The 27212-nt window shown below is 43.8% G+C and overlaps 1 protein-coding gene and 1 long non-coding RNA gene across 2 annotated transcripts in view; one reads left to right on the forward strand and one right to left on the reverse strand.

The window, feature by feature from the left end:
- The window catches only part of PLCXD3 (phosphatidylinositol specific phospholipase C X domain containing 3), a 96852-nt gene extending 91014 nt beyond the window's left edge, over positions 1-5838 (reverse strand). The window contains exon 1 of the mRNA XM_071581304.1: positions 5714-5838. Within this exon, the coding sequence (XP_071437405.1) occupies positions 5714-5816 (103 nt within the window). The 5' untranslated portion in view covers positions 5817-5838. The remainder of the gene's footprint in view (positions 1-5713) is intronic.
- LOC139684904 (uncharacterized) lies at positions 5487-8638 on the forward strand. Its single transcript, XR_011699994.1, has 3 exons — positions 5487-5726; positions 6931-7016; positions 8571-8638. It is a non-coding gene; the product is annotated as an uncharacterized lncRNA (long non-coding RNA).
- The last annotated feature ends 18574 nt before the right edge of the window (positions 8639-27212 follow it).

Consider the following 27212-nt stretch of genomic DNA (forward strand, 5'->3'; position numbering starts at 1 on the left):
AGAGATAAAACACAACAGGAGTTCAATGAGTTGGAGACAGGTATAATTCCAGATGGCAACAAAGCTGTTCCCTCTGCTGCACCTGCCACAGTGATGGGATGCAAGGCAGGTCAGAGAAGGCTGTTCTGCTGGAACTGAGCCACGGGAGACAGAGTGGGCAGAGATTGCTGGATTAATAAACAGTCCCTGCAGGGAAACCAAGCAAAGGCAGCTTCGAATTACCTCTAGTAGCAGATGGGCAAGTAACCAAAGAGCTTGAAATGTTTGATTTTTTGGCAGCGCGAAGAACCAAACAACTTCATTTTGTGTGTGCTAGAAACATGTCACAGCAGGAGAAATTAACAGCAAATGTCACCAGAAACTGTTTCACACAGGAATACTTTCAAAAGGGTTGGAAATGACACATTAGCCAGTGCGAGACCATTTTATGGATAAAAGCCATAGATGAAAGAAGACCATCAACAAGGAGGAAAAGAGCGATCCTAAAAGAAGTTACGAAGATCAGTTATAAGGATCTTTGCTCATTTTCTGGTCAGAATAATGCATAAAGTACTTATTTCTGATAGAAGAACACTGAAAATCTAGTGCACGGCACACTGGAAGAAGAAACAGCTCTTCTAGACACTTATATGCATGTCAAAAGCTAAAGGGTGACTTGCATTATAGGCTTATTTATAAATTTACCTGCATCATCAACCTACAATTCTAGACAGAGCTAATTTTTTACAGAAACAGACACTGGCAGATGAGATTAGCTCAGTTGGTTAAAACTTTGTTGTAATAATGCCAAGGTCATGGGTTTAATCCCCTGTGTGGGTTATTGACTTAAGAGTTGGACTCAATGATCCTTGTGGGTCCCTTCCAACTCAGAATATTCTGCATGTGATTCTGTATGTGTGAAGCAGAGATACTCTGTTGACTGCTAGAGGACAGAGAAGGGTGAAACAGGTCCCAAGACCTTCTCAAAGACAATCACTCTTCACTTTTAATCCAAATTATCAGATGATCAAGCTCAAAAATAAATAGCTTCCTAATAACATTTAAATTAAATGAAACTCAAACGAAAATGTTGTGTGCCTGTGTAACCAAAAAGGAAGAACTTTTGTCCTTTTTTAACATTAAATAATTTTCTCACAGGGCTGAGAAGCATCTGTCCAAGAAACAAAATAGTCACTTGAAAATTTGCAAGTATTACAATGGAAGTTGAAGTATTTGAAACAGAGCTGTTAACTCAGTAGTGCTGCCATTCACAAAAAAATTACTAAAATATTCCAGCTACAGTAACACACATGCTTTTCCCAAGTCTCCCCATACCATCTTCCATCTCCTGATACATCTTTGACACAAACATACATTCTTCCTCTTTGGAAAATAACTCTGTATGAGGTCTTGCTCTTTCTCTTCAAAGCATGATAGTGGAAAACAAAATTCAAGTCAGAGAGCCTCTTCCTAAAGGCGGATACTGCTAAAAAAATCCATCTGATAACAGCTTATTTAAGATGAGCCAAGTTTGCTCTGCTGTGTCTAACAGTTGCTTTCCAGCTGATGGGCAAGGAACTTTGTCTGTCAAAATACAAACCCCCCAGTTTCATCTGGAAAACAACAGAAGCACTTAGGTCCTGGGTATTTCTTTTAAGGAACCACATTAACCACACATATCAACCAACTTGACATCATTGTGAAAATAACTGGCACTGAGAATTGTATCACTCACAGTGCATTCTCGAGCAATAGGAGCACATGCTGAAGTCAGAAGTTTCATCTGTTCAAAGAAAGCAGAGAACTCTTCCATGAAACACAAGCCTGAAGAATCCAAACTCTCAAAATCATGCACTCAAGGGATATTCTGGGTGTTAAATTAATTCAGAAGATTTTATCTACAGTATATGAAAGACAGGCATGTCCCTAGCACACATAGGGACGGCTTATGACAGATCTTAGGCTAGCACCAGTTTTGGTGTAGGGATTAGTTACTTGAGAAGGAAAATACTCTTTTTCATCTTAAATTATTCTTTTAAACTTCTTGGAAGCTTGGAATATTAGCACCAGGGGAAAAGGCAACATGTCTTACACATATTAATACAAAATTAGACTTATATAAACTTATATAGACTTAAAACTCAGACATATAAAATTAGATACATATTTACAGATTTCAATAAGAAAGTTTATTGATCAAGTGAGTGGATCAGTTCATGAAGAAATGCTGCCTACTCATGTCTACTTACTGCACTACACATAACTCGTATGTTCAACCCAGATAAGAGCACATCGACACAGCAGAATATATAGGCCCTTCATACCTCATCTTTCAGCCTTAGCTTAGGGGCATGAAAATTTACAGGTTACTTAAAAACCTATTTCTTATCCTGGTCAAAGAGGAACAGGCACTGCAAAAGCCTGTACATTTTGCCAATATCCTTTCCCCAAACACCAAAATCCAAAATCCTCCACCTTTTCCTTAGTCAAATTGTTGCAAGTTTAGCCAGATAGATGATTCTTTAACACAAGAGGAAGTTTACAACCACTAGAAGACATACACCGTGGCCTAAAGTCCTAAGAAAATACCCTTTCTAATTGTCACAGCAATAGAAGAATACATACATGTGGCATTTTCTGGAAACTAAGGGATTATTTTATTTCCCAAAAAATGTGTATTATTATTTGCTACTATTATCACTCATGGAAAATCTGCCACTTGTAGGAGAACACAGACAGAGGCAGCACAATGAAAGAACTAAATCTCATGGTATAATGGTATAACGCATCATCCTCATACTTGGAAGAAACTCAAACGGAAACATTTCTGATGGACAAAGCTGGCACACATTATATTAGAGATCTCTGCTTCATTTACTAGGTTTCTGGAGTCCGGAAAATCAAAGTACCTGGCTTGAACTGTGGAGAAAGAAATTAGTAAAAGAACTTATTGAAATGCTATCAAAATCCAGCGCTGACTATGAAAGCATAAGTGGTGCTAAATCGTATAAATTTGTGCCTGCATAAGCTTACACACTGACCAATAAAATACTGTCATCAATGTTTTTAAACATACTATGAACAGAACATTCCTTCAACAATATTGCTTACATACAGTCATGACACAATGTGATGGGTTTTGTGCTTCTCTTTACAATAGTTAAATCATACAAGCATATTTGTGCAAAGACAACACAGAGTATCAACTGTTTCAAGCACTCCTACTAAATGGTGAAAAATGTACTGATGATTTCTAATAAAACAATATTTCTCCCCTAATACAGTTGAACACTCTATTGAAAAAGTCAATCTAACATTTTCAAGCTAATTGTTTTCTTCAACATTTGCACTGGACTGACTGTTGGACTCTGGCTCCATAACTGAATTTCATCCATCTGAATTAAGGTCAAAAACAATGTTAATACTGTGCAAGGGATGTTTAAATCCTGCTGGAGGGGACAAAAAAAAAAGGAAGATAACTTCCTCTGGAAAGGAGAAAAAAAACTAATGCAAATAAAATGCTATTCATATGACATGGCAGTACTTCTATAAATACGTTAGTACTTACACGTTAATTTCCAATTTGACATATGAGTGTTTGGATTTGACACATTTCTTGCATTATCTACCTGAACACTAGTTATATGCTAATAACTACTATGCACACTTATCATTAATGTTCAGTTGTAGTCATATGGGAGAAAACTTTCAAATATTAGGAATGAGTGAAAGGTTATTTCTCTTCAAAGGACAAAACCAATCCCATGTAAGCCTTTGTACTTCATATTGTGTACTTCCAGACTATATGTTGAATATAATAATAAATCCAAATGCTAGAAGATAATATTTAGATTACACTGATAATTTCACTGACTGATAATTTCATAAGAAATATATTGTCCCCCTCCCCATACGACTCTATTTGCCAAAGCTGGCATTCAAAAAGTGACAGCCAGTTAAGAGGTTTGTGTTAATTTACACTAACAGGACAAACATCAAAGGCCTCAACACAATGCCACTCAAGTTATATGTAAGTTTTGCTGCTAACTTCACAAACAGCAAGCCTGTGTTCATGGTTGTTATGTGAACAAAATCCTTCTGCCAGTGTGAGGGATCAATCTCTGCACTTACAGCCCACAGAACTTGTTCACGGCTTAATGCTGTATCGGGATTAACTGGCATTTATAGCTAGCTCACTGCAAGTTCGTTTTGGTTTGTGTGTTTGTTTTCAATTTAAACATATTAACAAGGTGTGAAAGCTTGCATTATTACTGCCAAAGTCCTGAGAAACGTCCACTGTGAAAAACTGTGGACAGTTTTTACAAAGAGGCTGTGAGAAAGTAACAAAGAGATCTTGGTGAGATAGATGTGCCTGCCTCATAATGCTTCCTTTAGCCAAGGAAATCACTTAATGGTGATGCACATCAAAGGCATTTTTTCGCATCTGAAAGCAAGGAAGTTTGATCATGACGCCCTCAAACCGGGAAAAAGTCTCCAAAACTATAATACATTTAACCTGAAAAGCCACCGTGAATCAGAAACAGACTCATTTCTCACCATAGCTAGTATAGAGTAAGAACATTCCACAGTTGTAGGTAAATAAAAAGTTATTAACACCAAAAGATTTTTACTGATCCAACATAATTTGATGCAACAACTGTAGACGCTGGATTCCTACGCCTTGGAGGGACACAATTTTATATGAGATATATTCAACCAACAGCAAAAAACAGTGTAGCAAGTAAAATGCTAGACACAGCCTTGTCTGAACTCTAAGAAACTAAGAGACGTATAATTTTAGAAGGGCACACCTGTGTTTAAATGAAACTACAGAAAATATATTCCAGCAAATAGCAGCTACAAATATATTGTATTAATATCTTTAACGCTATAAAAATCCATATAACATGAGCAGCTAATACACAAAACTTGCAAGAAGTGAACATTTCTCATGATAAGCTTAGAAGATATTAGAGCTTCAGCATCTCTGAAACCTCATTCTTCTTGGACACCTCAGACAAGACGGGATGCTGGGAAAGAGGTCTTGCAAAACGAGGTGGTCCCTCAAACCAGAGATCATCTGAATCAATCACTGTTGTGCATTCTGACCATGTATTTTGCATAAGTCCACAACTGTTAATACCTTACCAAAAAAAAAAAAAAGCTGAGAGAGCAGGAAAGAAAGAGTTCAGAGCCCCAGCCCCAACACCTGCCATTTCTCATCTTACTTGAATTTGTGTTGAAATCGAACGTTTCCTGACGGCAACAAGGCACGAACACGCACAGTGCCGCAGCCCGGCTCCGCTCCTGGCAGCCGCAGCCCTGCGCTCGGCCCCGCTTCGACACATCTCGCCGCACAAGTTTACGAGGAAACAGGCGGTATGTGGCACCTGGGAGCTGAGCGAGGTTTACCAATGGGGCTGCTACGCCAGCCCGGAGGTGCAGGAAAAGGCTCCCTTCCCACCCCGGCGGCAGCAGGTACAGCCGCGCACTCCGCGCCCGCGGGGCCGCCGGAGCCGCGTCCCGCCGCCGCCTCTCCCGCACCTGCTCCGCACGGCAGCGCAGCAAGGGACGGCCACGGAGCACCGGGGCAAGGGGACACTCACGGAGCCCCACGGCAGCGTGGCCGGGGCGCGCCGCGTCCCCAGCGTTGTGTGCGGAGCACTGAACAGAGCCGAACGCTTCGCCCTCCCGGCGCACGGCGGCCGTGGGAAGGGGAGCCCGGAGCACCTACCGGGGATGGCCAGGTTGGTGAGCGGGGTGCTGTGGAGGCTGCCGGGCAGCGCTGCCATCCAGTCAGCGAAGACCAGCTCGTTCTTCCCTTGCGACGAAGCCATGCCGCCGCCACCTCCACTGCCGTGCAGCCGCCGGCGCTCGTTCCAACTCGCCCAGCTCAGGTCCCGGCCCCAGCCCCGCCGAGCCCGGGCTCCGCCCGCCCGGCACCGCCTCCCCCCGCCCCGCCGAGCCCCCGCCGAGCCCCTCCCGCCTTCCCGCGGCACGGCCACGGCGGCGAGAGCTGAGCGGCCGGAGGGCACTGCCGGGGCTCGGCGGGCGAACCCGCCCCAAGTACCCCGGGTGGCTGCGCGGGGGAAAGGGTTGTCACGGCCCAGCCCCAGTGGGTCCGCACCGGGCCCCGGGCTCCCGCCGGCGCGCAGCGCTCCGGCCCCATCGTCCCCGCTCCGGGCCGGGGGTCGGCGGCAGAGCCCGCCCGGGAGCGCGGGACTGGCTCCGGCCGGGCGTGGGTAACCGGGGTGGCGCTCGGGCCCAGGCCGGCAAGGCTGCCCCGGGTGGCTGTGCCACCTCCCTGACCTTGGCGGTGGGGCGACCGAGTGCCCCGCAGCCTCGTCTACCGGTGCTCCGAACGTCTCCTTTTGCAGCGGGTTATTCACGTGGAAAAAAAAAAAAAAAAGAGGAAAAACAAAATCAACAAACCAGTGCGCCTTAGTTGAACACTCCCTGGAGATCTAATTTTTTTGGCAATAATTTTTTATTCTCCCTTTGAGAATGATCCAAAGCCGTATCTTCTATTCTCATGTCCAACCTGTCTTTGGAGAAGCATCTTAAAGTTAGCAGTGGCAAAGTATTTACGTGGCTGCTTCCAGATCGGTGAATGAATAAGCCCGATAAAGCTCTGTGAGCCATTTTGAACTGTTACAAGAAACCTGATCTTTTTGACTTCAGCATGACCGTTTTTCATCAAAGTTGTTGATATGTGTGTAGAAGTTTATCTGGTAGATAGATGTGTCAAAAACAGTTCCTGGAAAGAGTTCTGACGGAGACAGATTCAGTTTATCAGTTCACCCTGAGGTCAACAATTCCTTGGAGGGCCAGCTCTGGTCCTGTATCCTCTGGTCTTCATGTTCTCACTTAACAGCTTCTGTAACAACTGGCTTTGGTAATAAAATTTCAGGGAACAACTAATAACAACCCTTCTTTCTCCTTCTGTCTAAGTTTCCAGAGCCAGTATAATGAGAAGCAGTTCCTTCAACCACAAAATAAAGGAACAATTTCTTGGAGAGTAACCGACTATTTCTGAGGTATTTAAATAAAGAAAATTTTGCTGACTCACTTTTTGAAATAGAGCTCTTAAGGTGGGGTTTGACTGCGAAAGTGTGATCAGACATGACCTTGGGTGAGATGTTGAATCTGAGCTGAGGAATACATGCAAAAGGGAAAGGAGAAAACAGTCACCGAGGCCGTTGTAATTAAAGTTTTTGCAGTATTGCATCCTACGTGTTAAGATGCTAATTTGCCCCTTCCAAAACCACAGGTATTAACAAACATGGCAAAAAAAAAAAAAAAGGAAAAAAAAGACAAATCCACACTTCAGACATGAGGATATAAATCCCACTAATGACCTAAAGGTGGAAGATAATTTCTTTACATAATCTTCAAAGAATAGGAAGAAATGAGAGTAAAAAAATGTCAAGATTTCTAAAGAGCATTCCAGTAAGGAGCAATGAATGTTTTTATCAACATGATTGAATCAAATCAGTTCAAGAGGTAAAGTTATTCATGGGTTGCACTGGTTGCCTGGAAAACTGCTGCTGAATTTTCATCCATTCCACTATGTGATCTACCTTTTCTGAGAGAAAACTAAAGTTTATATATTTTTGAATTACATATGTTGTTAATACTGTCATTGTTCTCTTCTGGTCTCTAAAGCTTTGTGTGTAGCTCAGAGCAAAATAAAACAAATATCTGCAAACCCATGTAATTTTCAAATGTATTAATATGTATAATAATGCCTCAAACTACCTCTCAATTATACTTTCTGCTTTACTGGAGAACTGTATATATCCCTCTCTTTGCTGACTAGAAACGTGCTGGCATTTGCTTCCACAAGTAATTAGAGCTTTTGTATCTTCTGTTTTTTTTCTATTCCCAAAGCAAGATGCTTCATAGTCTGGATTTTCAAAGCGCGGACATTCTTTGTGAAACCCAATCCACTTTAACATGTCTCACACTAATCATGTTCGAAGAGGTTTGCCTCTTGTTTCCAATGCAATGTAACTGCTAAGATAGCCAGCTTAAAATCTGTCATTGAGCCTCTATGAACTTGGGGAAACACAGGCCTTAATGGGGAGAGAATTGGCATAGGAAAGTAGGCTTTAATGGGACAAGAAATCAGTAACATTTATACAGCAACCTAAGAAACATGAAAGCTTTAACTTAAAACATAGTCTTTGCAGTTTTTCAGTGTTTTGAGACTTCTGCATTTGTCTGTATATCTGCTTGGGAAGAGTTTAATTTTAAAAAAAGCACCAACTCTTCATTTATCATGATAGGAGAGCTGCTTATCATAGTTTAGCTTGAACCTGTCATTTTTCTAATTTTAACTGATTTATAAACAATGGCAGCTTGTAAATCAATATCAGAGTACTCATACAAACTTTGTTTCTATTTAAAGAAAATTAAACCCCACATTTTTTATCAAATTACTGAAATTCTTACACATAACAAGTCTGATCTGTCAATAAAGTAGATTCCAGGAACTAAATACTTTAAAAGCTTAAGAGGTACTAGGTATAAAGAAAATGAAAGGCAGTGCCAAGATAAGAAAAATATCATCTTTGCTCTTTTATTCACAGCTATGGTGAGCTCACTGAAGATGCCACGAAGAGAAGGAAAATTGAAGTTGTGCTATCTGTTTGTCATGTATTGTGTTCTCTCCAGTCTGCAGCTATAACAGTATGGATGAATAGAGAGACACCTCTGCTTCCATGGAACAGCAAAACAGAGTAATTTAGCAGAAATGTTGCTTCAGCAATCAAAATTAAATACACTGTTAAAAAAGACTTTCCATTGTTTATATTCTCCTAAAAAAATAGCATTTTAATGGTAAACATTCACTGTTACAATTTATCATTTAAAGAGGCAGATACTTGGCCTTTCCATAAGTCCTTGCCATCTATTTTAGTCATGTGAATAACAAAGGAGTAACAGGATCTTTTCCTGTAAATTACATAAAGTACATTCCACTCTTAATGGGGTATTGTCTTTCTGTAATTTTCCTATTATATCTGATTTATTTACTCTAAATCTATTGTTAATTAATTCAAAATGAGGCTTTCAACAGAAGAATTACTATTATTTAAATATTTTAACTTTTTCAGTGGATTCTGCTTCTGAGGTTTGGTTTCTTCATCTTCTTACTACCCATTTCTATTAATAGAAGTTTTTCAGAACAAATCCTGGCTGCCATCCTATGTTTGCAGCTCCCATGGCTTTAAATGACTCCATCAGTAACATTTGGGCTGTAAAGCCATTCCAGTTTGCAGCTGAGTTCCCAATTATATCCTTGTTACTTGAGAACACACTGGATCCATGTTATTCTCAATTTTATTATTTTTTCATAGCTAAGACGTATAAAAAATAATCTTTATTTAAGCACATAAACTCTTAAAGAGTCAAAGTAACTAGATTGATTGAATGAGATAATTGTTTTAAATGATCATGTGGGTGAATAAAAGTGGTGACAAATATTTTTATGTCATTTCATACTTCATCTGGCTACTTTGACAATCTCACCTTGCATTTATTAAGCAATCTCTATTTAGCAGAATTTGTCCTGTCAAAACAGCTTACAAAATTTCTCAGTAGTGATAAAATTCCCTTGTAGAAACAGGGAAATAGTATTTTCTTCCTTTTATGAGAAAGAATATGTTTGGCTTTGTTTTTCAAGCAAAATAAAATATGGTTTATTCTGTACTCTGATTTGTTATTCTCTACTAAGAAAATCTGAGCATCCTTCATGGTGCCAATGATGAATCTGAGGAGAAACAATATTTGTTCTGAGCAGCTGGCAAATATCAGGATGATGTTAATGTTAACCCCACTCTCTTGAGGAAAATTACAGAGACTGTGAATATCATGGGTTAATATAAAGATCCAATGTATGTTTTCTTTATAACCAAAGCAGAGACTTTAGAAAAAGATGCAAAGAATAAAAAATTAAAATGTATAGCAAGACAGTTTGTTGTAGTTAACCATATTCTGAAAACCTGAAATAAGGAGGATAAAAAACAAAATGTAAGTCTTTTATCTAGTTCCTCAGGTGTGTCCTAGTTCAGCAGGAGGGACCAGCTAACACTGTGTGGGGGTGATCAAAGCTGTGTATTCTACCCCCTCTATTCATTCCCCAAGGTCAATGGGCCATTAGCAGCAGCTGCCCAGAGAGCCGTTATCACTTCACACCCAGCCTGAGGGGGGCGGAGCTGCCAATGGGCCATCAACAGCTCAACACCCCCTGGCTCCCAGAGTTAATCACCCATTGTGTGAGTCCCTGCCCAGGGGGAGGGACTGAGAGCTCCCTGAGGGTACATAAGGGGTGGGTAAGAAGACCTCAGGAACCTCTCGTTGGATCCAGAGCAGCAGCAGGACCTTGACAGGAGGAGATCCCCGCTCTCGCCCAGACCACAGCCCTCGCCTGCACCAACAGGTTTTTCTTTTCCTTTTGCTCTGGACTTGGGGGAACCACAGGGGTCTCAGCACAAGGGCAAACAAACCCCCTTGGGTTTGTGCCCCAGGACACTGGGTTATACTGCTGGGGTTTTGTGAGTTGAAAGCAATCTCCCTTGTGTGTCAGTGTTGTTATTGTAATATTATTATTAAATTTTAGGTCTGACTTATAATCTCTCTTGTGGTGAGTTCATTTCCCCTGCTGGTTCACCTTTAAACCAGCACATCTTTTGGCGCCCAACGTGGGGCAACGAGAGAGAAGTCAGAATTACAATTTCATTTTGTGTATTTGGATACAGAAACTCCCTGACTACCATGTTGCTCGATGTATTCATGTGGATGGTGTATCTGGGCCTGTTCATATTTCGACACATGGGGAACCATGTGCCTGTTTTGATGCTCTCTTTAATACCAGGGAGAAGGATCAAAATTGCTTTATTAATATACTATGTTTATGTTGTCATAACATCAGAAGCAATGAATTTCATTGTGAATGTATATTCAGTCTGGTCTGCCTGTCCTGGATTGGGTTGTTACCTCTGGGGTCTCATTAAAAATAGCACCCAGACTGTGGGGAAAACAGGCAGAGATGGTTACTTCCACCTTTTCACCTCTGCTACAACAATCATTGAAAATATTGAGCTTCCTTTTGATGTTAGGGACAGCATAATCCTACTGTTAGTGCTGTTAGTGTTGCTTTGTCTCCTCTGTACTGTATACACCATGTTTAGGGTCAGAACTGGGCTCTCTAAGGAGACTTGCTGGAGGCCTGCCCTGGGAGCGGATGATGTTGAGTGGCACGGGAAGTGGGAAGATATGGGCCAGTATTTGGAGACCTTCTCTCCTCAAATGATCTGGAAATTCACCCCAGAACAACTGCAGGACCCTGCCAAAATGCTAAGCTATGTGAAAGGAAGATGCTCTGGTAGTCCCAGAGATGTGCAGCTCACAGCAACCTGCTGGGCCCTGGCCACTGCCTACCGCACACTGCTTGGTGTGGTACAGCATCATCAGGAGGAGGAGAAAAGGAGCAAATCCACAGGCACCATGTCCACCCAAACCACGGCTGAGCCAGAGAGGAAGAGAGATACATCAACCAGCAGCATGTCCACCCAGACCATGACTGAGCCAGAGAGGAAGAGAGATACATCAACCAGCAGCATGTCCACCCAAACCATGGCTGAGCCAGAGAGGAAGAGAGATACATCAACCAGCAGCATGTCCACCCAAACCATGGCTGAGTCAGAGAGAAGAGACACATCAACCAGCACCATGCCCACACAAACCACAGCTGAGCCAGAGAGAAAGGGAAACAAATCAACCAGCACCATGTCCACACAAACCATGGAGGAGCCAGAAGGACAACAGAAACCGATAGCAGTTGCCCCTGTCCAGAAAAGAAAATCAAAGACCAAATCAGTTCGTATAGCGCATGACGAGGAAGAGTCAGGACCTTCATCTCAAGCAGAAGAAATGGAGCCAGAAATAATCACCCGGTCCCTATCCCTGGGAGAGCTGCGTGAGCTCCGGAGAGAGTTCACACGACAGGCAAATGAGTCCATCTTGACCTGGCTACTTCGGATCTGGGATGCTGCAGCCAATGATACAATTCTAGATGGGAGTGAGGCAAGGCAGCTGGGATCCCTTTCTCGAGATGTTGTCATTGATCAGGGCATTGGAAAGAGACAGGAAACTCTCAGCCTCTGGTGGCGACTGTTGTCAAGCGTGAGGGAGAGATATCTTTGTAAGGAGGACCTCCACGTACAGCAAGGACAATGGAACACGATGGAACAAGGTATCCGGTGCTTAAGGGAATTAGCCGTACTGGAGATAATCTTTTCAGAGGATGAGAGATTCCCTAAAAGTCCAGATGGTGTCCAGTGCACATCCCAGATGTGGTTAAAATTTGCACGACTTGGGCCAGAAATGTATTCTCGCTAAGTTTTCAAGGTAGTCAGATATTCCCATGACTCTAATTTTGTCAGAAAACACAGCCCTTTGTATGAATAAAAGATTTTGACCAGTCTAACTAAAATCTTCTTTAAAAAGTAATAATTGACATCACATTTCAGAAGATTGTCTGGAAGCTGAGATCTTATTTTTGGGTTTGTAACTACTACAAATAAATTAGGACTGTTCAAGACAGGGTCAAAACTGTCAAAAATGCAGGACAGAACCAAGCAGAATAAAAAAGCTCTTTTCATTGACTATATGTTATGTTTTCACATAGTAGTAAGAATATACAAGGTCATATACATCAAAAACAGTGAAAGAAGGAATGAAATGGATGAGACAATCAGAAGTGGATAGTGCTAACAGGATTTTACAGTGGACCAGCAGAAACAGAAGATTTTAATTGGCTTGTATGTATAAGCCATTTAGGATGCAGTTTAGACCTGCCATGCACAGTATTTAGAAACTGAGGGAGAAGAGGAAAACAGTATTTCTAGATAGATATTAAAGTACTTTTTAATTTGTCAAAGCATGGAAACTAATTGCAATAAGAAAGAAATGCTCAGATTTTACAACTGTTTCTTTGCCATCAAGATATTTAGAATGACAATTTGTAATTGATCTTGGCTATGACTTGGTGCACATATGCACTATTATGTAGTTCCCGTTTCTTTGCTGTATAATTATTTTTAAAACAGTACACATCAGTCAAACCATTCATGTTCTGTAGTAAATGTTATTTAAAAGAAGCTAAAATAAATGGGAACTGCATTAAATGAAAGAATAGTGAAAGCAAATAAATGTATAATGACAGCTTAGAAAATATGATGGATGACACAGAGACTTTCCAACAGGAGCTGCAGGGTATTAACAGTGGTCAGTTCTACTCTTGGCAACTGGAGTCATGTTTCATGAAAGATGCATTTCTGCATCCTGGATGAGGCTTTCCAAACAAGCTCTTGCTGTTTGCATGGTAATGAAGCACTCCCATAAGGTGTTGAAAACAGTCAGCAGGACTAATGAGATTTTAGCACACAAATCATTATGGCAGACACATTTCACAGGCTGCAGTCAGTGCCTGCTGCAGAGATGAGAGGTCATGTTGCTTTTAAATTACACACACCCCATGACCCGTGTGAGCAGTGCAGTTTTTCCAGGTTGGCATTTGCAGGTTGGGTAGTTCTAGGTGCAAGGGTGTCTAAAACCCAAAGAAAAGTGTGGTCCATCTGGCTTCTCAAAGGGAAGAGGCAGGAAGAGGTTGGCATGGACACTGAAGTCAATTGTGTGTGAGAAGTCAGTGTTTCCATGGTCAGCGTTTCCCCACCTCACCTTGTGATGTGAAGGAACACTAGGTGATCATTAGTCAAACGTAATATCCTGTGCAAAAACATAAAACTTTGCTCTTGAAACCAGGGATTTTCATTCTTCTAGACAAAGAAAATAAGGTGAGAGTCAACAAAGGTTGTAACAAGAGAAGGGAAAAAGTGGGTGGTAGCTGTTGCCGTAAAAGTCTGTAAAAAAGACTCCAAGCCAAGTTTTGTAGGAGATAAGATAATGGGCAGGCACTTTAATGAGCAACCTCGCTCATCCAGGAATACATCGACGCGCGCGCATGCAAGCTCTAAGTTCTATAGCTTTTATAATATAACCTATCCAATCACTACTGTCCACATGTCCAGTTCCACCTCTGTCCCCTCCCATTTCCCACCCCTGTTGAATTTGGGCTGGAGTCGTTGGGACCCTCTGTCTTCATCCACCTCCTCTTCTTCAGCACACAAAGGTTCTTTGGATGCTCTCCAGGGCTTCGGGTCACACTGCTCCTTCTTTATGTTCTCTTCTGATATGCTTTAATCTGGTACCTTGAGAATAAGACTAAATAGCTGGCAGATCTTAGCTGCCTGTTCTGGAGCAGGGGTAGAGATAGAAGGACTTTATGCTACTAGCTGCTGAATATTAATTCACTAAAATCTACAGCATTACATCTACTGTGTTCTTAAAATCTACAAAATATGAAAATTGAAAAATTAAAAAACCCCTTTCGGCATCATAGCGAAGAAAGGAAAAGAATCCCCCAAAAGCAAGGAGAAAGTTGATGCCCAAAGGTGGGGATATCACCAAGAGCTTAGAGACCAAGTTCTGGAGTTTATCTCTGCCCCTGGATGTCTGTCCTCTGAGTTAATGGAGTGAAGGAACTGGTCTTGCTTTTGCTTCAGAAAGCATCTGTTCTGCTGCCATCTAGCTTCTAGTTCCTCTGGACTGATCTCTGCGTCTCTCTGCTTTGAATTTCTTCCTCACCCTTGGCCTTCATGACCATTTAAATTCTGCACTAGAGTTCATTTGTTCTATTTTTTAAGAGAAGAAGGGTTTCCCCCCAAAAGTGGAGTTTAAATTCCAAGTCTCACTTACACATCCAGTGCATGACAAAACAAAGCCCCAGTGCTTCCCATAATGCTGCTGGGCAGCTCCTTTCCTTGATCTGACTGAACTCGGTGTACCATTGCTTTGCCTTACTATACATACAATCTTTCAGTTGTTCTGGGCTAGTTTCAGGTACTCAGTCTTCTAGTTACAATTTTCTTCAGCAATAGGTAAAAGCAATCCTTTACAGAAATAAATATTCCCTGTCCTTTCCACAAATCTGTTGCTTTCAAAATGTGTATTTGCAAGGGCTGGACAGGTCAGAGCATGGCTGTGCTATAATGTGTACTGTCTGCTCTTCTTCATGTTGTCTCCAGGCCCTGTGAGGTCAGTGAGGCCTCAGACAAACAAGGCAATGAAAAGCAAAAGACTTTTGCAGGAATGTGCACACAGACATACAGACTTCACTAAAATACCTTTTCTTGTGTGTACAAAGCAACACATTTCTGTGTGGAAAACAGAAACTTAATTCAGCCAGAGCGCATGCTGTTTTTTTTCACCTAGGGGGAGATCCAAGTTATTTTCCTCATGGTAATTAACAGCTTCACAACCCCTCAGTGCCTGCAAAGGCACTGTGAAGCAAAGAGGGCTCAGGTAGACTTGGAAAAGAGGAATAAGCTGGAGAGAAAAGCCCAGTGTTTGGTTTCATCACTGAACAGACAAATGAAAAAACCTTCTGGGCACAGCACATTGGCAAAACATGACAAAATACTTATTATTACTATTATACTTCATTAGTATAATTTTAAGTACCTGTTTCAATTTGAAGACAGGATTTTTCCTGGGTTGAAGAGTGGTGCAGTTCTGTGTAAGTCAGATTTTTACAAGCATACATATGTAAGAATGTCGAAATCAAAAAATACATATTTATGAATAGCAGAAAATGTACATGGATTCTAGACATAAGTATTTTGTTTGAAATCTCTGTGTGGAAATGATTCAGCAGCTGCTAAATTGTAAAGGTAGAATGCTAAAAGTCTCCTCACTGTTATGGTAAGCTTATGCCATCTGAGAACTAGAAGCATTGATGTCCTGTTCCACAAGCCATATGAAGCAAAAGAGACGGCAAAACTGTCCCATTTTTAGAATTCGGTTTTTGGGATAATTTTCCACTGCTGAAAGGGAAGTAGCAGTGGGAGGTTTGTGAATGGTCTAGATGATAAACAACTCAAATCATACACAGACTGAGGAGTCAGTGGTTAAAATCCTCACCCCTTTGAAGCTGACTGGAGACTCAGCAGCCGAATGCGAGAGAGCCAGCCTCCACAACTGCTGTTGTGGCTCTCCCTGCAATGTTGCAAGAGTTTTACAAATCGTTCAGTAGGCAAAACAAAGAGAGTGTTGTGGAAGGAGAAGTAAAAGCAGGAGCTACTTTTCCCATTGCAAATGACAGTCAGAAATGCTCACTCATCTCCTGCATCACTATTCCTCCCTGGAACAAAACTTTGGATCTCAGGTGGAAAACTTTCTTGACTTGTGGAGACAGATGTCCTTAATCCATGAAAACCTAAAGGCAAACTTTGAAACCAAAATGCCTCTAGGAAGAGCAGAGCCAGGAAGAGCATTTGAGAAATATGCTTCATGCACACACATTTGCAGTTAGAAGTCTGGCAGGGACATGGTTTACCATTCACTCTAGAGAGATTTCAACACTGAGAGAATAACACCTATTAGACATTACCACAACTCTCCTTTTCAAAAATTCTTACTATAAAATAGTCTAGAAATTGCCCTTATTTGGAGAAGCTCTTTGAGCAACTTCTAGTAAATTAGAGAAGTTCAGCTGTGGTTGGTTTGAAGTACCAACCTCTTTTTGCTGCACAAAGAGAAGTCTTAGGACAATGAAGAAGGATAATTAAGAAAAATATGAGAGCAAAGGATTTCAGAAGTTGTGTATGTACCAGCAGTGGATAAATGGTTTGCTGACTGAGGCATGACAAAAAAAATTCTCTGAAAAGTACATTGGTATAATCCCAATGTCCTTTTACTGTGCACCTAGTGCCTGAAAAAAAGGAAGTATTGCGAGATACAGAAGGAACTTCTGGCATTTCATGTCCACACATTAAATAATATTTGAAAACATTACTTTGAAAAGGCAATGAATCTTTCTGCTAAAATTGTCTGTGTCTGTGAGAGATAAGAGGGCAGGAGGAAGGAGAAAGAACAGTAATTGCTTTTAAATTATTCTTGTAATTCATTTTCTTGCAGCACAGCCCCTACAAAACACCTTGCAATGGCTGGGTAGATTCTCTGGCAGAACTACATACCCTCACTGTTTCCTCACTTTTCCATTTCCTTGCAATTCACTTTCTTTATTAACGTAGTGAATTCTTCAGTTCAGGTGTTGTTCACAGTGCCATGATAATGGGGACCTCTATTCATCAATGCAATAGAAATTAATAACACAAAGGAATGATTAGAATACTAGTATTCACGCAGTTAAACATGTGCACATAAAATCCTCGGTGGGCTTTCTGTCTAGAATTTCTACAGCTCACCACAGTGGCTGCCAGGCTAGAAAGTCCCCTGTGGTGGGGAAAGCTGCAGGACCCACCACTCACCCAATCTTCTACTGGCCATCACCAGGACCAGCCATTCTATGTCACCAGAGGAAGAGGAATTACTGTGAAAGATTTGTATTGTTTCATATTTTTGTTTCACCTAAAGAAAGATATTCTGGTCGAGCCTATGAAGCTCAGTTTCCTGAATTTTAAGATCAAACATCTCCTGAGTATAAACAATGGGCATTTAAGTTACAGTCTTTAACTTATACTTAAAAGATAATAAATGTTGCCTGTTCTAGGTCTGATAAAGCTTGAGAAGTGTAAAATACATCTCAAAAGTTATGAGGAAGACTTAAGGACAGCCAGTGGGGTTCATAACCACAGTGGGGACAGCGGAGTTGGCTAATTTCTGGGGGCTGAGCATGAGAACAAGCTAGGTAGGGGGTTCCTGAATTCAGGGACACCCAAACAAGGGTCTAGAGGAGAAGTCATACAAGGAATGGCTGAGGCCTCTTGACTTGTTCAGCCTGGAGGAGACCTCACAGCTGTCTGCAGCTTCTCCATGAGGAGCAGCAGAGCAGTAGGCACTGATCTCTTGTCTCTGGTGAGCAGTGACAGAACCTGAGAGAATGGCATGAAGCTGAGTTAGGGGAGGTTTACATTGGATATTAGGAAAAGGTTCTTCCTCTGAGCACTGGGTCATGCTCCCCAGGGAAGTGGTCATGGCATCAAGGCTGACAGAGTTCAAGAAGTTTGGACAATACCCTCAGACACATGGTGTGGCTCTTGGGGATGTCCTGCGTGAGGATCCTTTCCAACTCAGAAGATACTCTGATGATTCTTTGATTCAGTGAGGTGCTGAGAGACCCGCAGGATTCGGCAGAGCTCTCGCAGCACGACAGACAAGCCTGGGGCGTTGCCAGGGACACCCGCGGGAGATTCCAGTCACGCCGAATTTTCGTCCGGCGAAGGGAGCGGTGATAACGGCGACAGCGCTGCTGGCTACGGTGAGTTCTGGGAAGTGAGAGGGAGAACGCTCTGGGCAGGTGGCTCCCGCAGCTGAGAGCCAGGAACCAGCATCTCCCGCGACACGCGGCGAGGGCGTTGCCAGCGGGAAGCGCGGGAAGTGTAATTGGCACCAGGAGCGCGGGGGCAGACGGGATATGACTAGGGCGGCAGGGTGGGACACTGAATCCTTATTGGGGAGGAAACAGGAGAGGCATCCTTCTGTAACAAAAATGATGTAACTAAAATGGCTGAAACCCCCGCCTGCAGGCAGCTCCAGGATCTGGAAGTCTCCCTGAAGGCAGAGGGGGGTGCCGTGCATGGAAGTGTGCCCAGGTGGATAAGCGATTGTAGCAGATTGCCGTGTTGCATTAGGAGCTCAGCAGGCAGAGTTCTATCTGGGAATCTGACTGGGAAATACGTAGGTTTATGTGCTCATGGGCTGAGGGATAGGCCTGCCTTAAGTCCTTGGAAGCGGACACTAAGTTTCCATTCAAGCCTGAGCTGGCAGGCTTGACCAACTGGCATGACAAGTGAAACTGGGCTTTCTAGCCTCTGTATGGAGAAGGAAAAGTCACCCACTTGGTACCGATGTGCCCCTGTGTTCCAAGGATGATGCTCTGGGACTGGAAGGAGACCAAGAAGAGGACAATGCTACAAAGTAGGAACAATCAGCCACCCATATTAGAAGGAGTGCCACCAAAAAAAAGCACAAAGGGTGTTAGTTCTTGGAGACTTCTCACTGAGGGTCACAGAACCAGTTATTTGCTGTCTGGATAACCTCTGTAGAGAGGCTTGCTGTCTACTGGGGGCCTGCATTCATATCACAAAGAGGCTACCAAGCCTCATTAAAACAGAGGACTCTCATGCATTACTGCTGTTTCACACAGGGTGAAATGAGGTTGGCAACAAGGAGACTGAGAAATATCAGAGACCTCATGTCTTTTGGAAAGAAGTTGAAGGGGCCAAGAGCACAAGTAATATTGTCCTCTGCCTTCCCATTTGGAGACTGGGACCCAGGAAGGAAGAGACAATGCATCATTTGAATGACTGCCTGCATAACTGGTGCCATGGTTTTGGGTTCTACTGGACCTCACAGGGTCTGGCCATGTTTGACACCAGATGCGGTGCCCCTGACCAAGTGAATTAAGAGTGTTCTGGGACTGACAGAACTTATTATTATCTGAGTTTGGCAGAGGAAGGGAATGTCCTGAGTGTCAGATTGAAACCAGGAAACACCACCACTTTAGGAAGCAGCATAGGTCATCTCAGAGGATTCAGAGAGGCTTTCTACCATAACATGAAGAGCTTGACAGCCCCACTGAAGTGCCTCTACACCAATGCATGCAGCAAGGGTAATAATCAAGAGGAGTTGGAAACCATGGTGCAACTGGAAAACTATGACCTAATTGCTGTCATGGAAACATGATGGGACAAGTTACACAACTGGAACACTACCGCTGAGGGTTACAAGCTTTTCAGAAAAAATAGGTTAGAAAAGAGGGGAGCGGTGTTGTGCTCTATGTTAAGAAAAAGATAGATTTTGAAGAGCTATATTTAAGAAACAGCCACAGACTGGTTGAGAGCCTGTGGGTAAGTCAAGGACAGGATCCACAAAGGATACCTGGTGGTGGAGGTTACTATAGGCCACCTAATCAGTGGAATCCTTCTTGATTCATCTACAGGACAAATCTTACAAACAAGTTCCTATCCCTATAACTACCTGGACATCTGCTAGGAAAGCAATGCAGCTGGCTTTAAGCAATCCAGGACACTCCTGGAGTGTGTAAAGAGCAGCTGTCCAGTCCAGGTATGGGACAGACCAACTGAGGAGAAGCATTACTGGGCCTGGTGCTCAGTAGTGCAGAAGAGCTCATTAGAGGAGTTAAGTCTGGAGGCAGCCTAGGCTGTAATGACCATGCTCTGGTGAAGTTTGTGACCTCAAGGAGCAAGGAGAAAAATCAGGATCCTCATGATTGGAAGAGTGAACTGTAACATGTTTAAGGAGTGGGTAAGTTAGATCCCTTGGGAAACTGTCCTTAAGGACAGAGGGACTGACCAGAGCTGGCAGGTCTTAAAGGCCACTTTTCTTAGAGACCTCTCTATCACAATGCGAAGGAAATATACAAGGCAGCCAGAAGCCAGCATGGCTGAGTAAAGATCTGATCCTCAAAATGAGAAGAAAGAAGGAAATGCACAGCCAGTGGAAACAGAAACAAATGACCTGGGAAGAGTGCTAGGATACAGTAAAGATGTGTAGCGACAGGGTAAAGAAAGCCAAAGCAGAGGGAAGTGGACTTGGCAAGGGATGCAAAGAATAACAAGAAGGGATTCTGTAAAGACATAGGTCAGAAGAGAAGGGCCAAGGAGATAAAGGCCCCATATAAATGAGAAAGGAGAACTGGTAACAACAGATACAGAGAAGGCTGAGGTACTCAATGACTTCAACTCAGTTTTCAGCTGGCTGGTAGTCAGGCTTCTTACATCTCTCAAGTTCATGAACCTTTAGGTGGGAATCGGAGGAGTGAAGTCCCTGCCACTCTAAACAAAGAGCTGGTTCTGGACCACTTGATAAAGCAGAACAACCACAAGTCTCTGGGGCCTGCCAACATGTATCCCAGAGTTGTTGCCAAGTTGCTCTTATCGTATTTGAAAAGTCATGGCAGTGAGGCCAAGTCTCTGGTGACTAGAAAAAGGGAAACATTACTCCTATTTTTACAAAGGGAAGTAAGGAAGACCTGAGGAACTACAGACCAGTTAGTCTGACCTCTGTGCCTGGGTTGATAATGCTGCAGATACTCATGGAAGCAATGTTAAATCATATGCATGACAAGGAGGTGATCCAAGACAGACATCATGGCTTTACAAAGGGCTTATCATGCCTGACCACTGTGATGACCTTCAATCATGGAGTGACTGCAATGGCCAACAATTCACAATCAGTGCAATTTGATGCATTTTAGTGCTGAGAGTGAGCAAGTGGGCAGCTTGATCCTGATCTGAATTTCTAATTTTTGCACTCTTGTGACAGTCCTAGTCACAGAGTGACACAGGTAGTGTACAGAGTAGAGGACGACTGCAGTTCAGTACAGAAACTGAGTACAGTTTGTCTTGGTCCAGTAATTAATTTTTCAAATCACCTCTCTCTTTTGAGAAGCTCCTCTTCACACCAGTCTTACTTGAAAGTAGCAGTGTCCTTGGTTCACATTATTTTTCAATGACTTTAGTTGGGGATGGGGTTGGGGTTGGGGATGGGGTTTGGATGGGGTCTGAGCCTGTAGCATGTACTCCCACTGCAGCCATTAAAGGTGAGGCTCTTTACAAAACATACCACAGGGGCAAATTTCTCTATAAAGGGTTTGGGGATTGCTTTAAAAGTCTGTAAGGAGGAAGAAGAAGAAAATGTACTTTTTGAAGGCTTGCTACCAATGTTAGTTTTGGCTTGGCATCATAAGCAGTCTTTTTGTGATTCATCAGAGTAATTGTAAACCAACTCCATTTATCACTGCCACCTTGTGAGATGAGTGGTAAGATGAGAAGTTATTCTGGGGGACATTTGGAGTAAAAAGTGAAAAAATGCGTGATATGGGAGGAAAAGATGTTATCTAATAACCCATTGGTGTTGTTGGTACCAGGACAGAAATGATTTTTGCTCCTTTCATCTTCAGTTGATCATAGTGTGGAGGTGCAACAGGATGAGAAAAGCGGCACTTTAGCTTCTAGACTGTTAGTCTCATAACCTTCAGCAGCCTTGAAAGGGTCTCTCTAGGTTTTCAGATGCTGTTTCAGATGCTTGGCCCACAACTTGGTGGTTGGATTTGACTATTTTTGAAATTGCTAGCAGGAGCAGTTTTTTGGTGTGAAGTAGTGTAATTTGCGGCAGTAGTAGCAGGGCATAGAGTAGTACCCTTCTTAGTAGGGTGTGCTACCTGCCTCTGTGACCATCAGAACTGTGCAACCTCCTCTGGGATCGGGTCCGTGTTGCCCGGGGCTCTCTGGAGGAAACATGTCATCTCTGCTGATACCGCTCGCTGTTCCACAAGCAAACTGGGGCATCCTGTTCAGACCTTGCAGCTTGGTCCTCATCACTAGAAGTGTCACTAGATGTGTCTTGAGCCCAACTCTACTGCTGACTGCTGCTGCTTGAGCAGTCATAGCCCTGGGCCTGCTGACCCCTGCTGTGGCCACTGTGGTGCCACCTCGGGGACCTGATTCATTCCCTGTCTCGGGCACTGGCACGGCCAGTGTCACGGTCTCTGCTGGAAGAGCTGCGCTGCTGGCAGCCTCTGGAATAGTGCAGCCTCTCTGCAGGGCATTGACGAGCTCTCCTTTCTCGTCTGGGCCTGGCAATGCTGATGTAGTGCCCTATGGAGTACACCTCGTAATTATTGTCTCCCACCTTGCGGAGGAGGTATTGGAAAGGCTCCTGGCAGATCAGGCACACAGCTGTGCTTCGGGACCATTGCAGTATGCAGGGAAAGCAGAAGGCATGGCTGCACCAGGTTACGGAGACTTGGTCCTTAAAGGCATCCGTGCAAATTGGGCACATTGGGTTCTCTGGGTCATTTGGAGGTGCAGCCTGGGGCATCTGGCTGGTGCTGGCAGAAGGGGAACAGGTGTTGCCTTCTGTCGAGCCCTTCTCCACCATCTGGCACTGCAAACCAAAGAGACACAAAGATCCTGACCTGCCCTGGAGATTCAACCTGGAGATGCAGTTTGCAGAAGGCAGCCAAGCTGCCCAAACTCAGTACTAAAAATATGCCTGCTCTGCCTAGGGCCTGATTTGGGCTGCTGGAAGTGCCAGGGACTATCCTGGAGCAGACAAGTGACACCAGAGTGTGTTTGCATGGGACAGTTCTCTGGAAGAGGAGGTGACTGACCTCTCCAGCATGTGTGAGCAGGAATTGAGAAAGTGGGAAAACAGTTCCTGGTCTCTCAGCGACAGCAGTCGGAACCTGTGTGTGCAGCAATTTGGGACCAGCTCCCCAGGTCCTGCTACTATTGCTGCGTCGAAAATCCTTTAATCCCTTAGAAGGCAGCCAAAAGCATGGAGGTCCATGCTCTGCTCAACGGCAAACGTCTGTTCCCACTGGAGGAGGGCTGGCACTCTGATCCTTCAGAGCTGCCCTACACGAGAAAACAGATTGTCACATGTGTCACAATGAATCTCTGGTGACATCACAGGGTGTTCAGGGACTACCTATAGAACAAAAGCAGGGAACAAAAACTTCTCAGATAGCTTGTTTCACTTGACTGACTAGCTGTCAAGAAGAATTTCCTAGCTTTATTTTTCATATAACATCAAGGCCTCACTATTCATGCCCAGCACTGTGTTTTGGTGGAAATAAGTCATCTCAAGGCATTTCTTATTCTGCCAGCTTTTCAGTTCTGATCCAAGTCCCTCTGCTCAGCACTGGGGAGGCCACATCTCAAGTACTCTGTCCAGTCTTGGGCTCACCAGTACAAGAGATGGACACACTGGAGGGCATCCAGCAAAGCTCCACAAGGGTGATGAAGGGACTAGAGCAGATATCTGCTGGGAGCTTAATACTGCAGAGAAGAGTCAGTCTAGGAGGTTCCTGGAGTGTACTGAGGATAATTTCCTTCATCAACTGGTAAATGAGCCTACCAGGGGTAAGGCCCTGCTAGACCTACTGTTTACAAAGAGAGAGGGGCTGGTGGGAGATGTTGTGGCTGGAGGTCTCCTGGGACATAGTGACCATGAAATAATAGACTTTTCAATAGTCAGAGATGCAAGGAGAGCCATCATTAAAACCTCTACACTGGACTTCTAGAGGGCAGATTTTGGCCTATTCAAAAGACTAATTCAGAGCATACCCTGGGAAACAACCCTTAAAACAGGGGGGTCCAGGAGGGATGGACATGTTTCAAGCAGGAAATTTTGAGTGCACAGCAACAGGCTATACCAGTGTGCCAAAAGGCCAGCCAGAGGGGAAGACGAGCAGCTTGGTTCAAGAGGGAGATTCTGAAGGAAATCAGGGATAAAAAGAAAGTTTACAGATTGTGGAAAAAAGGGCTGGCTACTTATTAAAAATTTACGAAGATAGCTAGGTCATACAGAAAAAAAAATCAGGGAAAGAAAAGTGCAATTTAAAGTTAATTTGGCTAATTCTGTTAGGGATAACAAAAAGTCCTTCTATAAATATATTAATAACAAAAGGAGGGGCAAGGAAAACCTCTATTCTTTGTTGGACTTGGAGGGAAATATAGTTAACAAAGATGAGGAGAAGGCTGAGGTACTTAACACCTACTTTGCCTCAGTTTTTACCAGTACAACAGGTGGCCCTCAAGACAACTGGCCTCTGGAGCTGGTAGACAGAGAGAGGGAGCTGAATAGCCCTCCTGTATTCCAGGAGGATATAGTTACTGACTTACTGAGCCAGCTGGATCCTCACAAGTCTATGGGACCAGATGGGATCCATCCCAGGGTGATGAGGGAGCTGGCAGAAGAGCTTGCCAAACCACTCTCCATCATCTTCCAACAGTCCTGGCTCTCTGGGGAGGTCCCAGATGATTGGAGGTTGGCCAATGTCACCCCAATCCACAAAAAGGGCTGCAAGCAGGACCCTGGCAACTACAGGCCTGTCAGCCTGACCTCCATGCCTGGCAGGGTTATGGAGCAGATCATCCTGAGTGCAATCACACAGCACCTGCAGGATGGGCAAGGAATTAGATCCAGCCAGCATGGGTTTAGGAGGGGCAGGTCCTGTCTCACCAACTTGATCTCTTTTTACGATCAGGTGACCCTCCTGGTGGATGAGGGGAAGGCTGTGGTTGTGTCTATCTAGACTTCAGCAAGGCCTTTGACACTGTCTCCCATAATATACTCCTGGAAAAGCTGGTAGTCCATGGCTTGGACAAGTGTACCCTGTGCTGGGTTAGGAGCTGGCTGGAGGGCCGGGCCCAGAGAGTGCTGGTGAACGGAGCTGCATCCAGCTGGCGGCCAGTCACCAGTGGTGTTCCCCAGGGGTCTGTGTTGGGTCCAGTCCTGTTTAACATCTTTATTGATGGTTTAGATGAGGGGATTGAGTCCATCATTAGCAAATTTGCTGATGACACCAAGTTGGGAGGGAGTGTCGACCTGCTGAAAGGCAGGAGTTCTCTGCAGAGGGATCTGGATAGACTTGAGAGATGGGCTGATTCCAATGGGATGAAGTTCAATAGGGCCAAGTGCCGAGTCCTGCACTTTGGCCACAACAGCCCCATGCAGCGCTACAGACTGGGCACATATTAGCTGGAAAGTAGCCAGGCAGAAAAGGACCTCGGGGTACTAATTGACAGGAAGCTCAACATGAGCCAACTGTGTGCCCAGGTGACCAAGAAGGCCAATGGGATCCTGGCCTGTATCAAAAATAGCATGGCCAGCAGGATCAGGGAAGTGATCCTTTCCCTGTACTCTGCTTTGGTGAGGCCACACCTTAAGTACTGTGTTCAGTTCTGGGCCCTTTAGTTCAGGAAAGATATTGAGGTGCTGGAGTGGGTCCAGAGAATAGCAACAAGGCTGGTGAAGGGACTGGAGCACAAGCCCTATGGGGAGAGGCTGAGGGAGCTGGGGCTGTTTAGCCTGGAGGTGGCTTAGAGGTGACCTCATCACTGTCTAGAACTACCTGAAGGGAAGTTGTAGCCAGGTGGGGGTTGGTCTCTTCTCCCAGCCAGTCAAGAATAGGACAAGGGGCATGGGCTCAAGCTCTGCCAGGGGAAATTTGATCAGAAAAAAATTCTTTCCAGAGAGAGTAATCAGGCATTGGAATGGGCTGCCCAGAGGTGGTGGATTCACCATCCCTGGATATTTTTAAACTGAGATTGGACTTGGCACTCAGATCTGGTAAAGGGACTGGAGTTGGACCAAAGGTTGGACTTGATGATCTTGGAGGTCTTTTCCAACCCAATCGATTCTATGATTCTATGATTCTCCTATTAGGGGAGGCTGAAAGTGCTGCCTCCAGGCTGTTCTGCCTGAAGAAGACTTGGAGGGTGATTGCTTTTCAAGGCATATCAATACCTGAAGGGGAGGGTGGAGCAGAGACTGAGTCAGGTTCTTGCCAGGCATGCTCAGTGAAAATGGGCACAAAGGAAAACACAACAAAGCAAAAAGCTTCCCTCTGAACATCAGGAAACATTTTTTTGCTGTGAGGATGACTGAGCACTGGCAGAGGTTGCCCAGGGTGCTTGTGGGATTTTCCTCCTTGGAGATACCCAAAAGCTGTGTGACTGGGGTCCTCAGGCACCATCTCTCAGTGGTTCTGCTTGAACCATATAGCCTCTGCACCTTATGCATTCAATGATTCTGTGACTCAAAGCACACTTTTGCAAGTTAAGAAAGCATGTCTATGTTGCCTGACATGGGAAGATTTGAATGTTTCTATGTGTCCATGAAGAGTCAGGTTTGACTCGTGAAAGTTGATCATCCATGAAATTGCTGCATCTCTTTTTACCTCTGGAGGCTTTATTAGTGATTGCTGTCTCGGTTTGAGGGGAAAAACTAAAATGTTTTACCCACAAGCAGGGGAGGGGCCTCCTCCACAATAATCACACCACTCTTTATCAAATTTAAGAAAAGGAATTTTAATACAAGAAGGATAACTGCTATATATATATATATATATATATATATATGTGTGTGTGTAAACAGACTAGTGCAACCCACTTCCCCAACACCATAAGAGAAAAAAAAAACAACAAAACCCAGCAGGTTTTTTCTCCGGGAGAAAAGGTTATACTTAAGTGTCTTTGTCACAGCCCGGCTGGCTGCAGAGTGAGTTTCAGTCCCTCTCCAGCGAAACAGACGAGCAGTGGGCTTTCAGATGGACTCAGTCTCTTCCCCCTGTGTTCCCCGTCCAAGAAGCAGAAAGGTACGAGCAACCAGCAGCA

The sequence above is a fragment of the Pithys albifrons genome, chromosome Z (genome assembly GCF_047495875.1).
Source record: "Pithys albifrons albifrons isolate INPA30051 chromosome Z, PitAlb_v1, whole genome shotgun sequence".
Taxonomy (NCBI): domain Eukaryota; kingdom Metazoa; phylum Chordata; class Aves; order Passeriformes; family Thamnophilidae; genus Pithys; species Pithys albifrons.